This window comes from Neltuma alba, unplaced genomic scaffold (assembly GCF_004799145.2).
Source record: "Neltuma alba isolate B1F8T4 unplaced genomic scaffold, ASM479914v2 tig00012600_pilon, whole genome shotgun sequence".
NCBI classification, from domain to species: Eukaryota; Viridiplantae; Streptophyta; class Magnoliopsida; order Fabales; family Fabaceae; genus Neltuma; species Neltuma alba.
Genome location: NW_021637049.1, coordinates 351,147 through 366,096, shown reverse-complemented (window position 1 = coordinate 366,096; position 14,950 = coordinate 351,147). Strand labels below are relative to the sequence as shown.

Here is a 14,950-nt window from a genome sequence, read left to right as displayed (position 1 = left end):
ACTACTCATAAAAAGCTCAAGCATAAATCCCATCTCTATGTAAACTTAAATCTAAGGCTAATCACATTTGTATTCACCCATTTTATAAATCTCCCTTACATTCAAATTCAATTACCTCGTAGTCAACGACAGCATGCAATTACTTCTCCCCAATATTTTTGCCACATGCATGCATGTAATCCTTATATACCGCCTCGCAATCCTCACATCCTCCCCCCATCTAGCTAGCTAGATTCAGATGAACGTGCAGTAGTTATTGCGTCGTTATCGTATTATTGGTAACTTCAGTTGCCCGTCAGTCCTAATTATTCATGCCATGTAGTTGATGTATATTAGAAGCTGCAAGTCAACTCGATAGGAATGTTTTCCATCGCTCTCGTTAATAAATACTACCGTCCGGTCCTAATTATAAAACCCAGTTGACTAATTGAGAAGATTAAGGAAGAAGTTAAGTTAGTTTTTTGTAATAAATAGGTGTTGCCGTTCCTAAAATTCCTTATAACACTATATTAGCTAAGACTACAATTATTAGAAGGATTATCTTGGGAAAAAATGCTAAATATGAGAACAAAGTGGATTGGTCTTATATAGGACCGGAGGTAGTATAATACACACACATTATTGCTTGGGTGAAGAAAAAGGATTTCAGAATCTTGATTAAAAGGAAGAATGAAAAGACACACACAGGCTCGATTGAAAAATAGGGGCGAAAAGGAGTTGGACGGTGGATAGTATTCACGGAAACTAAGGTTTGTTAACTTGTCCACTATCGAAAGGTTAGCATGCAGACCACAATATTCGTCTTTCAGGAACCGCAAACCGCGGCGGCTCGGTGCATGAACCTTGTACTGATAATCATAAAGCACGTTCGGGACGCAAAACATGTATAATTGCATCAATCACATGGATATATATAATAATCTGTATTCTTTCGTTTCTGAAACGAATTGAAACTGCCCATTATATATATATATATATATATATATTAATAACGCGAGAGATTTTTCTGTCTTGCTTTTGTTGGAAGTCAAATGTACTTATCTTGCTAGTACGGCGGGGATGGACAAATAAAATTTCACTAAGCATACAAAGCCATAATTCTATGCATCGTGTTATAAAACTAATGAAAGAATTCCGCTCAAAGCACATGTAGAGAAGAGAGACTAATTAATTTGAATTAAAGTAACTGCGGTGTCATGTGAGAAATTAAGGGACGCATGCATTAGGGATCGGAGAAGCTAAGTGAAGGAGTAGAGGAATCCGTTAGTGTGTAGTGGGAAGAAGCAAGGCTCCGATTGGTTACCAAATCCGGAAGTGAAGAAAATGGAGGAATCCAGGATCCAACAAGATTTATATCCCAAAGTGGAAGGTGCAATCTGGAAGCATACAAAGTAACTGAAAAAACGGCCAGCCCAGCCGCGGGGGGAAGATCATGGGAAAGGCCCCCACCCGAAGGAAACCAGTCGCTGCATTTAGCGGGGCCCACGGGGGAGGAAGGGTTGTGGCTTTTGCTTGATGTGACCCCCACCCCCCCACACACCACAATCACAGTTGCCTTCGGCAAAGAAATGATTCATCAGAGATGTTAGTGCGACGCCCACTTGCCTCATCCCACCACCCTCCACTTATCCCCACCACTCCACCACTTTCTAATCTCTATTCCCCCATACCCTCGCCCCCCTCCCTTCTCTCTCTCCTCTTCTTCTGAGAACATAATTCACTGTGAAAACTCTAAAGTTCGTAAGCTTTTCTTTGCCCCTCGGGTTAAGTTGAGAGATATCAATCACACCCAGGTTGAAAGGAAGCTCACATTTTACAAGGTGCCTAAAGGCATTCCTGGCACGCATCAATCAATCATAGTGTTTTTTTGAAATAATTTTGATGGACATATGCAATAAATATACTGCTCGCTGTTATGCTCAACTTGTTTTTTCAGTCCACTACCCGCCTTTCTCTCCCATGACATCCGCCTTTTTCCTTTACTTTTCCCATTATGTATTATGGAGTCCAGTTGATTGTACTTAGCGAAATAAAGCAGCCCCAACATTCTAAGAACAGCATTATTGTCTCAATATAATCTGACCTATCCCATGAATTTATTCTAAGATAATACACCTGATCTCCCTCATCTGAGTTTCTGTCAATATCTTCTAAAGTTACATTCTGTTGTTTGTTTTTTATTAGTGCCTGGGCCACTAATTCAAATGGTCCATCCTCTCATTGATTGTTCTGCTGTACTCCCCTCAGAAGCATATTTCATCTTCTAATGTGCCCCCTAGCTGTTTAATTTACAATTTTATATCTCTTCAATCCAATAGGCCTCTTTGAAAAATTCACATCCATCAACCCATTAACTTATGAGGTTTGAAACCGCTTTATCAACATTTTGCCTTTTGTTCGCGTTGCACGATTTAATCACCGTCTCTAAATTCAGATACAGTGGGGAGCTGCTCGCCTCCATTTATACAAGGTTTCCTTTCTTTTTTGTTGTTGTTGTTATATTCACAGGAAAAATTTTAAAACAAAAATGAAGAGGGTAGGAACAACTAATGATTGAAATTCTGCTCTGCCGTCCCTACGTTTGGTTAAACCGAGTGAGGAAAAATCAAATTAGATTAGAAAGCGAATTGGAAGGTAAATTTGGTTTTTTTTTTTTTTGGTATTAGTCTTTTGCTCTTGAAAGTTCGTTGCAACTTTTTGTACGTCTTTACATTATCCTGTAGCGTCATAATTTTGGAGGCTGCAGGAGCCCTCTTTTAATTTTTTTTATAAAAAACTTTTGCAAAATGTTGTTTGTGAGAAGATATATATAAAAATGATGTATAGAAAGTTGTGGCAGACATTCTATATAAATTCTTAGATATATTTTGTTATGAGTAGTGAATGAGAAAGAGCTCCTTGTTACTACTGTACAATCAAATATAAATGAACCCTTGTCTTGTTTTTTCTTCCATTAATTAATTCGATGTAATTCTGGATAGCATTTTACTGAATTTAGTGTCACATGCTTTTTTTAAAAAAATTACGCACATACGCATCCAGTCCTTCCTGGTATATTTTATTTTAATAATTAAAACAAAAAAGCAAAAAGGGGCAAGGGTTAGAAGACAACCATTCGAGGCCGTAAAGATCACCCACAAACACGCATGCAGATTTTCCAATTCACACGAAGTTATCTGGGAGCACACCCCACCATGAGTTACACATGCATATTCGCAAATTAAATTAAAGAAAAGCATAATAGTGTTTGTACCAAAAATTAAAGTTTAAAAGAAGAAATTCCGACCCACCATCTGCCAACCAAAAAAATAAGGGGGGGGGGAGGCAAGATCAGGGAACATGCATTTCTTATTTGTTTGGTACTCAAATTTATATTTTATGTATCCCAGCGAAGGGACTTGAGGCATTTCGGATGATCAACGGTCGTCTGATTTGAATAGCTTATTCCCTCAAAAGCATAACGTTAAGACTTAAGAGGCGTGATCGGCCTTGTTCTCCCACATATACCCAATGGAGAGGGATTTGATTTAAAACTAACTAACTATATCTCTATTAACAATCATATAGTGTGTGTGTGTGTGTGCGTGTATCATCTAATGCAATATTCTTATTCTATTCCCAACGCATTTCGGGCAGTTTCTAGATTCTTATGATTCACGCGGTTAATTAGATATATAGAGGAGCGACCGATTTAAAAGGAATCTAAACCTTTTAGATACGGTGATGCGTATTCCCGTGGAAAAAAAGAAGCTTTTCTCCTCATTTCTCTCTTGACATTTTTTTCCCCCCGTTTAATTCAACCAAAATGACGACAGCTTGTGTCAGCCGAATTCCTGTGCGTGGGTGCGGCGAAGTTGCCTGGTTGAAATTAATCAGATAGAAAATGGAGAAGGTTACTACCTCACTAGTAGTAATACGGTTAACCGGCCGGGGAGATAATCACGTCAGAATACGGTTAAACAAATCAAATACCTTCTTCTCAATAATCAAGTTAAACAAACAATATCTATGTGTCGCTCGTTGATGTGGCTCCAAGACCACGACCATTATCCTAGCGCAGTATCTTCCTGATTTCGAAGAACAAAGAAGAAGGCGACATTATAACGCAATACTGTATCACACAGGTGGACAGAAATTGAGTGTGCATTTGGAGAGTTTGTTCTGCTTTCGTGTAATTAACTAATGATCAAATTAATCGCATGCCGCGGGATTCTTCCAACTAATCAATAAGGTGCATACTCTTGTGTTATGAGATGCTAATCAATCACATCGCAATATGTAAACGCACAAGCTAAGGGCCTATGTGAGCATCGCCACTTCGATATGGATTTCGCTTTTTTGGCTTTCATTGTCGAGTCCCAGCATGTACATGCTAGTATTCCCTCGTGCTTCGAACATCTTTGGCAAGTGTAGTGCTGTTTGAGCACTCGGTCCATGGGGTTTTCACGTTTTGGCGGCAATCCACAGTTAACGTAGTACACAAATGCTTTGTCCCTTTCACAACTATCTCACATGATGTGACACACACAAACAGATGCTTCAAAAGTTTTTTGTTTTCATTCGAGGGATGAAATCATGACGCCCTCAAAAATCTCCTTTCCTTTCTGGGCTCTATGGGGTTGTTGTTGTGTGATATTTTCCGGAGTTTTTAGGTGCAGTACAAAACCCACTCAGCACAGGAAAGGAAAAAGAGAAAGTGAACAGGTACCAATAGTTAAAGAGCTGCTGATATTTTCCACCTCATGTTCATTTCTTATATATATATATATAATTGTTGGATTCTCATATCCATGTGCACAGTGGGTCACTGGCCATTTGATGAAATGTGTCGGGGTAGGGTACTGAGAATACGTACGTACAGTGGCTTCACGTGAAGTATATTAACCTTTCAAAGCCTGAACCAAAACCGAGCTGGCATCGTCTGGAAATCGGAGATGCACCAGCCGGATGAAGTCATGCACCCGTCTTAATGAGCATTCTCTCAGTAATTCTGAATATGGAATTAAAACGTCACTTAACATCAATGATTGAGGAAGAGAAATCTTAAAAGGAATTGCTACTTGACCAGCATCCTGTAAACTTAGTTCGATATTGGAAATCAAATCAGAATGTGTCACTTGTAAGTGTATATTTTTCTTTCGGCCGAGTAAATTGTCCATACAATTAGTGATGGAAGGCTGGGAATAATTGTATGCTGGGCCCCAAGTTGTCAATGACATGCACATACGCGCAGACATATAGTGGAAATGCCCGTGTCCAAGAACAATGAATCTTTCATGCAACTATGCAAGGGACAAATAGGTCCTCGTAATTGCTGTTGATAGGGAACTGAGGCATTGGCCTATATTTTTCACATAAGCAAACTGCTTACATAGCTAATATAAAAGAAAACTGAATTCAACTTAAGACCCATATAGTTGTTGCTTACGAGTCTTTCTCATGGAAGAGTTCGTTTTCCATTTATAATTCCTTTAATTTCTGCTCTATCTTATTCATAACGAGTTCTTTGTTCTATGGTTTCGGTCTTTCATCCCCAGGCTTCTCTTTCTCCATATACATCTGGTGTTTCGACTTTGATTCTTGATAGCTAGCTAGGTTGCTATATCAAAAGCCATATCAAAGTTCAAACCCTGACCACCCTCATGCCACCTAAAACTATTCATTCTCACTCAAACAGTTAATTTCAAAATCTATCATACCAATCGGTTCGGTATTATCCATATCTTCTAGAGAAAGGCGACGTTTTGCATGCTTGTGATGATTCAATTTTAACATTGCTGTCCGTCCCTTTGCTCAAAAAAACATTGCTGTCCGTCCCCAGTAAATTGAAGCAACGATAGGGCGTCTAGGAGTGTCTGAGATATATGGGTACGTAAAATAATTTTGAACAGTAGAGAGATTGAGGTGGAGGTGGGGTGGCTAGACGTACGTATCGGGGCTTGATACGAGACACAAAGCATGACTCACAATTCTCATCTGTGAACACAGCCAACTACTTCCTTCATTTAATATTAATTGTATCTTTCAAGTGATTAACATCTAACAAATAATACACCTAATACTATTTTATAGAAACTTGTAAACTATAATGTGGAAAATCTTCATGACTCCCCAGAAGTGATGTGGATGATACAAAAGTAAGGGAATGATTGATTTGGATTTGACATTCTTTCTTTTGTAAGGGAATGATTGATTTGGATTTGACATTCTTTCTTTTGCCTCCCCCTTCTACTTGACGGGAGAGGGACATGTAATGCTTCAAAAATCATTTGGGCTTGCAAAGTGGTTCAAAAAGCGTTCTGGCCCAACAATCTGCTACCAAGCCATCTTCATCTTTGGCCCTCTTCTACTTAGCGCATGAACGTTAATGGGCTCGCTACATGGATTCCGTCATCGGTTACACAAACTCCTCCAATGGCAGCGCCGCCGTAGTGGACAGTCCCCCTGTTAATTATTGCTGGCATGACGATGATTTCAAACAGTGGTGAAGCCTAAAGACGATGATCCTGCTCTTCATTTTTGTTTTTACTTCATTTACTACCTCTCACTTCATCGCTAATTGCGCGTTTCAAGCCGCTTTTTGATTGTTTGAAAGTACGACGAAGTGTCATTTTTATCACTGACTCCTCAGAGTTGACGTGTTATTTGATTATGCGATTGTTTTTTTTTTTAATCAATGAAGTGTTTTTATATTTATTCATGGTTTATATTTTTATTTTTGCATTAAAAATTTAATTATACTTTTAGGTGAATGTTGTTTTATTCTATCCTATTCGGTGTTATGTTATACTATATGCCTCCTATACTTACTTGTTTAATTTTTATTTTGATTCTAAATATAAGACTCTAATCCACTTTGTCTTTTATATTTATTTAATTTTTTCTCAAGGTAATCCTTGTGATAATAATAGTTCTAACCAATACACTTGATTAGCAATCATATTTTAGGAAAGACACATCTATTTATTATAAATAACTAACTTAACTGATTTTTCTAATCTACTCAAATTAGTCAATTAGCTCGTATATTAGGTATTGGAGGTAGTCTACTACAAAATACAAGATAGTATGAAGTTATGAGTGGGGATAGGCAGGTGATCGAATTTACTCCTCCGATCCTTAATATAAAACCTATTAACTAATTTAATTAGATTTAAAAGTTAGATAAGCTAGTTAATTACAAAAAATATGACATGTTTTTTCTAAAATACCATAATCATCTTTCTTAATATCCCCCCTCCCTCTTCTACTTGATTATGTTGATGGAGTATCTACAAGGAGTAATTTAAAAAAATTGATAAATATAAAAAATACATCTTATATTTAGAATCAAAATCAACTTAATAATTAGGTCATATATTGAGGAGCGGAGGAGTTTTTTGTTTGGTTAGAGAAGGCGATCAAATTCAATCGGACATGCATATAATCAGCAACATAATTAGGAGTAAGGAGTAATAGATCATAGTAGTGAACATGGTTATGAAAATCAAAGCAAATCTTAATTATGGTAGGGAACACCGTTATGAGGTGCAAGAAAGTGACAAGTTGAGAGTGAGAGAGCGAGAAAAGCAAGTGTCGAAAATTAGAAAAAGTGAGGCCCATGTCATGACGAGGACTATGAAGATGGGAAGAGGGGAATATTTGAAGAGGCCACCCCGCCGGAATCGTATTTTGGAAGAGTGTGATTAGTTAAGTCCCCAACCCAGCCTTGGGGCATGGCATTCAGACGTAAACAGACACTGGCATTATTATAAAGTGAAATAATAATGAAGGAAGCAAAAATGCGAGGGCATGATGATCTCTTGAAACCTCAGCAAGAGAAGCGGCGTTGATGCTTTTAGTTGGAACAAAGCTTTCTCATCACTCCCCACGTTCCCCTTGCGGCGCTTTAATTTATTAGTGTCATGCATCCTCATCCTCCTCATCATCACCAACAGTTAAGCCGGCTGCCACTTTTTCGTCGCTTCAATCCTCTCACGCTAACCTAACTAATAAGCTTACTACAGGCTTCACTTTGGTGTTGGGGCCCAAGTTGGAAGGCAGACGAAAAGCACATAAACAGAGCAGAAACAAATAAATCCCGAGTGAATTGAAGAAACAAATGGTGCCCAACAGTAACAGGAAGAACACATAAATATAAAGGCTAAAGCGTAGGAAATGTGAATGCTGTCGCACCCACTGCACTGTCCAAACCAAACCTCCTCTCAAGTTTACAGCAGAAGTAATTAAGAAGCGTGATGAAGGGCAGAGAAGCCAAAGCAGGTCCCTCTGCTGATCTGTTGCTGTGTTTCCCTTCTCGACCTCATTGGACTGTTACGCCTAAAGCCATTTGCGCCCCCGACGACCGCCGCCGCCATCTCAGGAAACTGAGCACCGGAGCTGCTGGTCAAGTTCGCCCTCTGCTGTGGGTCAAAGCTAAGTCCGCCGCCTCCGAGACTGCCGAACCGTCTTCCCCCAAAGTTACTTGTTCGGGACAGATCAAGGTTAGACAAAATACCTCTGCTTGCAGGAACTGTCAGTCCGTGACGGATGAGATAGAGAAAATTCACGATGCTGGGAAACAAAAGAAACGATCCAACTGGGCCGAGTCTCTCCGCTTCAAAAGGGAAATCATGCAATTTCTGACTTGTTTGCGAACATTGCGATTTGACATGCGCTGCTTCGGATCATTCCCCACTGCGGATAACACCGCCGAAGATGATGACGAGGAGGAGGAGGAATGTTACCGGGAAAATCATGTGGGTATCGAAGAGACCAGCGATGATGCTGCGAGGGCTGTATTTTCCAAGTGGTTTATGATGCTGCAGGAGAAGCAAAACAATGTGTTTCAAGGAGAGGCCGCGACGAACGAAGACGATGTGAGCGATGATGTATCGATTGCTGAACCCGCTGTCCCTCCTCCAAATGCATTGTTGCTCATGCGCAGCAGGTCTGCTCCGGCAAAAAGCTGGATCAAAGAGAACGAAGACCAAGAAAAGGAAGACAGGGCACGCGCAGAAGAGGGTAAAGAAAAGGATCAGCAAACAAGTATGCAGAGTATGAGGTTGTTGATGGAGAAAGAGGAGACGAAGAATGAGAATACGAGGGCGATGAGATATGACTCTGACTTTCACTGCATGTCGTGGGATATTGTGAAAGAATCATGGATGGTTGGCCGTTTGAGAGATCCATTATCTAAGAGTCGAAGTTGGACAAGATAACCATCCAAAGCTGACGACTTTATTGATAATATAAACATAAATATGTATTCGCACACGCACATTACATTAGCAATCAATCACATTCGGATATAGTATTTCCAGTTTGTGTCATTTCTCCCAAAATTACTTCCTTCGGCGTGATGAGTGGGGAATTGGACAATGACTGAAGATATTCTTAGATTTAGCCTACTTTAATAACCATTGATGACGTGATATTATCTGTACAGTTATTCTGATTTTCCTTCGCATGGTTGTACGAGCTTGCATTCTCTGTTTTGCGAGCATCGTCGGTGAAGCATACTGCATATAACGTTTCTTGAAACAGAATGATTATGTTGATGTCTGCTTTATTGCTTGACGTGTCGGATTTTCAAAGTTGTTGATGCAAACGCCTTGGCTCCAATCGGGACAAAAATGTGAGACTAGTCTATTCCAGTCCATTTTGCGGGGCTTTAAATTCTCTCCAGGTGGTGGTCTACCTCCCTGTTCCAACAATGGAATCGAAACGACGATGGTTGGACCTCTTTCTGGGTCATTCACGCTGTCTCTAGTTGGTTGGGCTGTGAGGGGATTTTTCTGGGCCAACACTATGATAGGAAGGTCGAGATAAAACAATTGAGGCAGTAACAACCAAGTACAAGGGATTTAAACATCTTAAATATTATGTTCTGAGTTTAATTTTTAGGCGTTAGTTTCTTACCATTCCGGTAGATATTCTGGCGCACCTGACAGAGGAGCCACGTGACAAGATTTAAAAGCGTGTAAGCTTCCATAATATTTGAATATCCTATGCATCAATGCACCGATGGGTTGAGCCTTGCTGATCTGACTGTTTAAATATTTTTATTACATGCCATCTAAATTTTATTCAATTCGGAATAATGAGAATGATGAAATATCCATTTTCACGCATGGATTCTGTACTTTTGATTCCTTTCACTTCAACAAACAGCGAGTTTAGGAGGGGTTAACGGCTGAGCGCGGAATATATCACTTTTTAGAATGTAAAGTCATGTCATCTGTAGTGCCAAATTCTTCAACGGAGGAGGCCATGGATGTTGAAATGTATTGCCTCACCCTAATCATGTTATGATCACAGATCAAATCCGAATGAGTTGACTTGAACAGCCCACCCCACAATCTGTGTCATTAATCTTTCACCCGTCTTTTCCTTCTCCGGCCGCTACCCACTCACCGCTAACACCCCCCCCCTCTCTCTCTCTCTCATTTTCCCGTTATTGGGGTGAAACATGTGGTTTCATACTTCATACTTCTTTTTCCCCCACTTTTTATTTGCCCTTTTCTTTTTTACTATTCAAAAAATAATTAATTAATTTTCTCTCTATTTTTTTTTCCCTTTTCCCCTTTCATGTAGCATCGCTTTCCATCCGAACATGCGATACTCCCTCCGAAACCTTTCGTGAGTGACCGTCTCTTCTGATCTTATTGGCTACGTTTGTCTATAACTAACCAGAATTTCATGGGGCGGTCTTACATGAAAGGAAAAGCAGGATATATTCTTGCAAGCACAATGAATTCAAATAAAAATAAGTTAGAACTTAGGCTAGAGTGTGGGTTCAGATAATTTCGTGCTGTGGAGCTTGGAAGAGCTTTTTTTTTTTTTCGGTGGGTGCTGAAAACAAAACAATAATGCATGGGAACTATTCTCCTTTTTTTCCTTTAATGAATCATTTTCTCAAACACAGAGAAGGCAGAACAAGAATTTACATATATTTCACAAATGTTATCTAACTACAACAAAGTCAGGTCCACTCCGTCAAACTCTTCACAGGAAGAAAGAAAACACTCGTCAAATTTGCCAAACCAATGTAAAATCTGCACAAATTAACCAAAGGTGAAAAAAAAAAAGAATCAATTACCAGCACAAAAGAGTTTCTTTTTGTATAAATATTGTCGGGGCTAAATAGTGATGCTGTCCTTCCCCTTCCCACAAAGCAATGTTCACAAAGTTTAGAACGCGATGCAATTAGCCTGGTTTACTTTGCATGGAAGGCTCTTTTGCCTTTCAACCTCTTTGTGTGTTCCTTGCAGTGTTCTCAACTGCTATATAATTTGACAGATCTTTCTAGCAACTCGTGATTGTTGCCTGGAATTTCCTCAACCTTTGATCCATTCTTGTATATTTTGAAGGCTGGGACAGAGCTCACCCCTTCTGATTTCGCTAAGTAGGGGTGGTCATCAATTTCCACCTGAATTTGAAATTAAATCCTTGTAAGAAGCAAATCAACATAAATGAGATCGTATCTTCTAATTTTTAAACCCAAAAACAATTTAAATGAACGTACCTTGAGGAAATTGACGGACGGAAATCTCTTGCAGGTTTGCTCCAACACTAGCAATTCTTGCTTGTGGGTTGCCTTGTTGCAAAATAGCACCACAGACATACCTATTCAGTATAGCACAAGCGGGTCAGTGCTTTTTGTAATGCTCTAAGTTCACATGTGCAAGAAACGCAATTGAATTTTAACTTACCAGGCGAGGTTACATAATGTCGAAACCGATCATTGCTCGATACAAAAACCAAATTACACCCAAATTTGACGTCCTTGACATCTTCCCCACACAACATCTTGAGTTGAAGCTGAGCCTCAAACAAAGCCCTTCCCGCCTCCTCATCCCCTGGCCTTTCTCTCAATAGCATTTCATAGTCTTGAATTGCAGCTTCCCATCTTTCCAACTACATACACAAAATGAGAATAAAGGGGTTAATAAAGAACCCAAGTGAACAATGAGACATAAAACTATTAAAGAAGCAGTTAACTCACCTTGGCATTGCAATCTGCCCTCCTGAACCGTGCCTTGCTATAACTAGGCTGAACCGCAAGGGCTGCATTACAATCTTCAATCGCTTTCTCAAATTGACCCAGCTTATAACGACATGCTGCTCTGTTGCATAGGAGAACTGAGTTGTATGGATCGTGCTCCAGTACTTCGTTGTACACAGCACATGCTTCCGTATATTTGGATGCCTTGGACAGTGAGTTTCCCCTCATTCTGGCTAATGACATCGCTCTGGCCTTCTTTACCACTACACTCACCTCTTTGTCGCTTGGATCAAGTTTAGCTGCTTGCTCAGCTGCTGTCACCGCATCCTCGAACCTGTTCACATGCAACAATCAAAATCAACTTGGAATCATACTAAATAGAAAGCAATAGAAGAGTAAAGCCAACAATTTCCTTATTTTGGTTCAACTGATTCTGCTATCCAAACACCAACAACGCATTAAATATTGTGTACCATCACCGACCTCTTGATCAATAGTGTTATTTTCTGGAAAAAATCCTGAGGTTTTATGGAAAAGGAAAGAACCTGCTTTAGATCTATTTTGGGTTTCATATTGTCTAAGACGATGTTCAGAGTTGCAAATGATCTATAAAAACACTGAAAACATGTAAATAAAAGATTTTGACCGACCTGCCAGCTGCCAAGTAAGCTTGCGCTCCTATCATAAACAGATAAGCACTACGAGCCAGACCAAATAACTTGGTGCACCAATTAATAGCAAATTTGGGCATTTTCTCATAGGTAGCATATGCCTCTTGATGTCTGAAGAGCTTGAGTAAGGCTTCTGTTTGCAACGCATACACCTGGAGTGCATAAAAAAAATTTTTAGTCAGGATAAGGCGCAAGAAACTGGGAAAGCCATCGTCCGTGCATGGCACAGGTATGAAAATTCTATTGAGACTAACGGGACTAACCTGAGGGCTTGAATCAGCACCTAATGATATAGCAGAATGCGTTTCGTTCAGTATAGCATCCCAGTCGTTGATTTTCCTTGCTTCAATGCACTTTTGAAGGTGATTGCGAAGAGACTGAGCTTGGAAGGCGAGTGCAGGATCAGAATATGGGGTTGCGACATTGTAACTTAGTGCCTTTTCTGCTTCCCCCAATCTGCATCAGGAATCTCAAATCTATTATGAGGGGAAAAAAAATTAAAACGCAGGTATCGACCACACACTGTTTCTTGGAAATTGAATGGGGCATGTAATGTAAGTATTACCAAACTGAGTAAGGAGTACCTGAGATATATGGTTGCCAAACGGTGATGGGGTCTGTTATAAGATGGTTCCAACCGGATAGCTTCTTGGCACTCAACAATTGCTTCCAGAAGACGGCCTAATCCTATCAAAGCAGCACTCTTATTGCAGTGGAACGTTGCTTTATTTGAATCAACAGCAATCGCTCGCTCATACAAAGACAAAGCCTGTTCAAATCTTCCTTGCTTATATGCTTCGTTTCCCATTGTCTTCAACACTTCAGGGTCTACTCTGTTCTTGGGACTCCGGAGCTGCGCAAGTTCATCAGTGCTCTCCCTCATAATATTCCCCGTGACGCCTATACTTGAGGTAGTGTGAGACTTGAGAGCTGAGTTCATCACATCTTTATTCCTTGGAATAGTTTCACGACTCCTAGTTCTAGTTGTTGGGCTATTGTTTACAAGCAGATTACCAGTAAGTTTGAGTGGGGATTTATTCTCGTTTTCTCGCTGATAACAAGTGCTTACTCTAGCAAGCTCCAGCGAGTTTTCAGTAGGCTGTCTCCGTGTCCTGCGATCAACATTCAACTTGTGGTTTTGTTGAATCTTAATTGGGCGAGAATTGCCAGAGGATGAGGTTGAGCTTCTTGCAGCGTCTGAAGGTCTCGGATGTTGGTTCTTTCGAATGGTAGGAGGTGTTCGATGACCGGAAGGGCTCTTTCTGGCTGATTTGTGCAAATTGGTTGAAGGAGCCTTGGGTTCAAGATTTGGCGGCTTCTTGGATTCAGTGTTGCTCTGGTCGTTGTGGACATTATTGCTAGCCTTCGAGGGCAGTGAATGAACAGATGATTTCCTCAGCTTATAGCATGTAAGATTGAAAATCCTCCCCATGAAACCACAACCCACATCACTTTGCATCTTGTTCTTGGTCTTTCCTGCCATGAATCTTCGGAAGCAGCCTTACTGGAGATGAATGACTGGGAAGGAAAAATGTGAACTTCCAAAAAAACACCTCGCAGGAACAGAAAAAGAAACGGGTGAAGAGAGTATATAGATGCAGAAATTATGAAAGGGAAATCTTGAAGTGATGGCTTGGATGTGAGGGAGTTTATATAAAGACGATTGCCCTGGGGCAAGGAGTTGTATTCTGATAGCCTCCCCCTGGAGTGGCTTCCAAGAAACTGACTTTACCTCTTTTTGTTTTTTGGGACCTTTAGAGACATAATGGGTAGTGTAGGATTTAAAGAATAGACACATCCGCATGAAAGGAAAACTCATTCAATTATTTTATTTCATCCATTTGTCCACATCCATTCTATTATGATTGGATTGGATTTCCATCCTTGTCCAAATTAATATGCAATGATATGGACGAAGCTTTTTTCTGGTACGGCCTTTAAATTAAATTTATCCTAGTTGATTCTGTAGAAAATTATACAGTCGGAGGTGGTCGCTGGGTCGCTGTTTAAGGTTTACAGCTCAGAGTGATGTGGTTGGAGGGGTTTAAATGCCGTGGATCACTCAGTGCGTGTCGTGACATCGTTATTTGCAAAACAAATAGTGGACTGCAGTGCGCTCTCAATCCGTCTAAAAGGCCAAGGCCTATATATTAATTTAAAGCATCAACTGCATAAAAATGGATACTTCATAGAGTCCTAAATCACAACGTGGTGTGAAGGAGTGAATTTAAAAATAGGAGGTCGTATTAAAGAAGATTGGAATTAATGCAGAACCCGTGTGCTAGCTGTTTTC

The 14,950-nt window shown here is 40.0% G+C and overlaps 2 protein-coding genes across 3 annotated transcripts; one reads left to right on the top strand and one right to left on the bottom strand.

Annotated features, from left to right (window-relative positions):
- Positions 1–8,105: 8,105 nt before the first annotated feature.
- Positions 8,106–9,765, top strand: LOC114729085 (uncharacterized). Its single transcript, XM_028916041.1, has one exon. The coding sequence runs from the start codon at positions 8,238–8,240 to the stop codon at positions 9,198–9,200; it is 963 nt and encodes a 320-aa protein (XP_028771874.1). The 5' UTR covers positions 8,106–8,237; the 3' UTR covers positions 9,201–9,765.
- Positions 9,766–10,860: 1,095 nt separating this feature from the next.
- LOC114729049 (TPR repeat-containing thioredoxin TTL1-like) lies at positions 10,861–14,287 on the bottom strand. 2 transcript variants are annotated; one of them, XR_003738706.1, is made up of 8 exons: positions 13,242–14,287; positions 12,921–13,113; positions 12,637–12,809; positions 11,987–12,320; positions 11,694–11,898; positions 11,507–11,607; positions 11,202–11,410; positions 10,861–11,036 (listed from the first exon to the last, which is right to left on the bottom strand). XR_003738706.1 is itself a non-coding variant. In XM_028915997.1 (7 exons), exons 1-7 carry the CDS (start codon positions 14,138–14,140, stop codon positions 11,258–11,260), a joined length of 2,058 nt encoding a protein of 685 aa, XP_028771830.1. In that variant the 5' UTR covers positions 14,141–14,287; the 3' UTR covers positions 11,077–11,257. The 2 variants fall into 2 exon arrangements, 1 of the variants encoding a protein (XP_028771830.1); XM_028915997.1 differs by lacking the exon at positions 10,861–11,036 and having other exon boundaries at positions 11,077–11,410.
- Between the last annotated feature and the right edge of the window lie 663 nt (positions 14,288–14,950).

What these genes read in the sequence shown, in the direction of transcription:
- LOC114729085 (XM_028916041.1), top strand. Translation starts at nt 8,238, where the DNA reads ATGAAGGGCAGAGAAGCCAAAGCAGGTCCCTCTGCTGATCTGTTGCTG.
- LOC114729049 (XM_028915997.1), bottom strand. Translation starts at nt 14,140, where the DNA reads ATGGCAGGAAAGACCAAGAACAAGATGCAAAGTGATGTGGGTTGTGGT. An exon ending in TTGGCAACCATATATCTCAG is followed by an intron (nt 13,114 to 13,241) that starts GTACTCCTTACT and finishes TTCCTGATGCAG; the next exon opens with ATTGGGGGAAGCAGAAAAGG. An exon ending in GCTTACTTGGCAGCTGGCAG is followed by an intron (nt 12,321 to 12,636) that starts GTCGGTCAAAAT and finishes GCATGTGAACAG; the next exon opens with GTTCGAGGATGCGGTGACAG.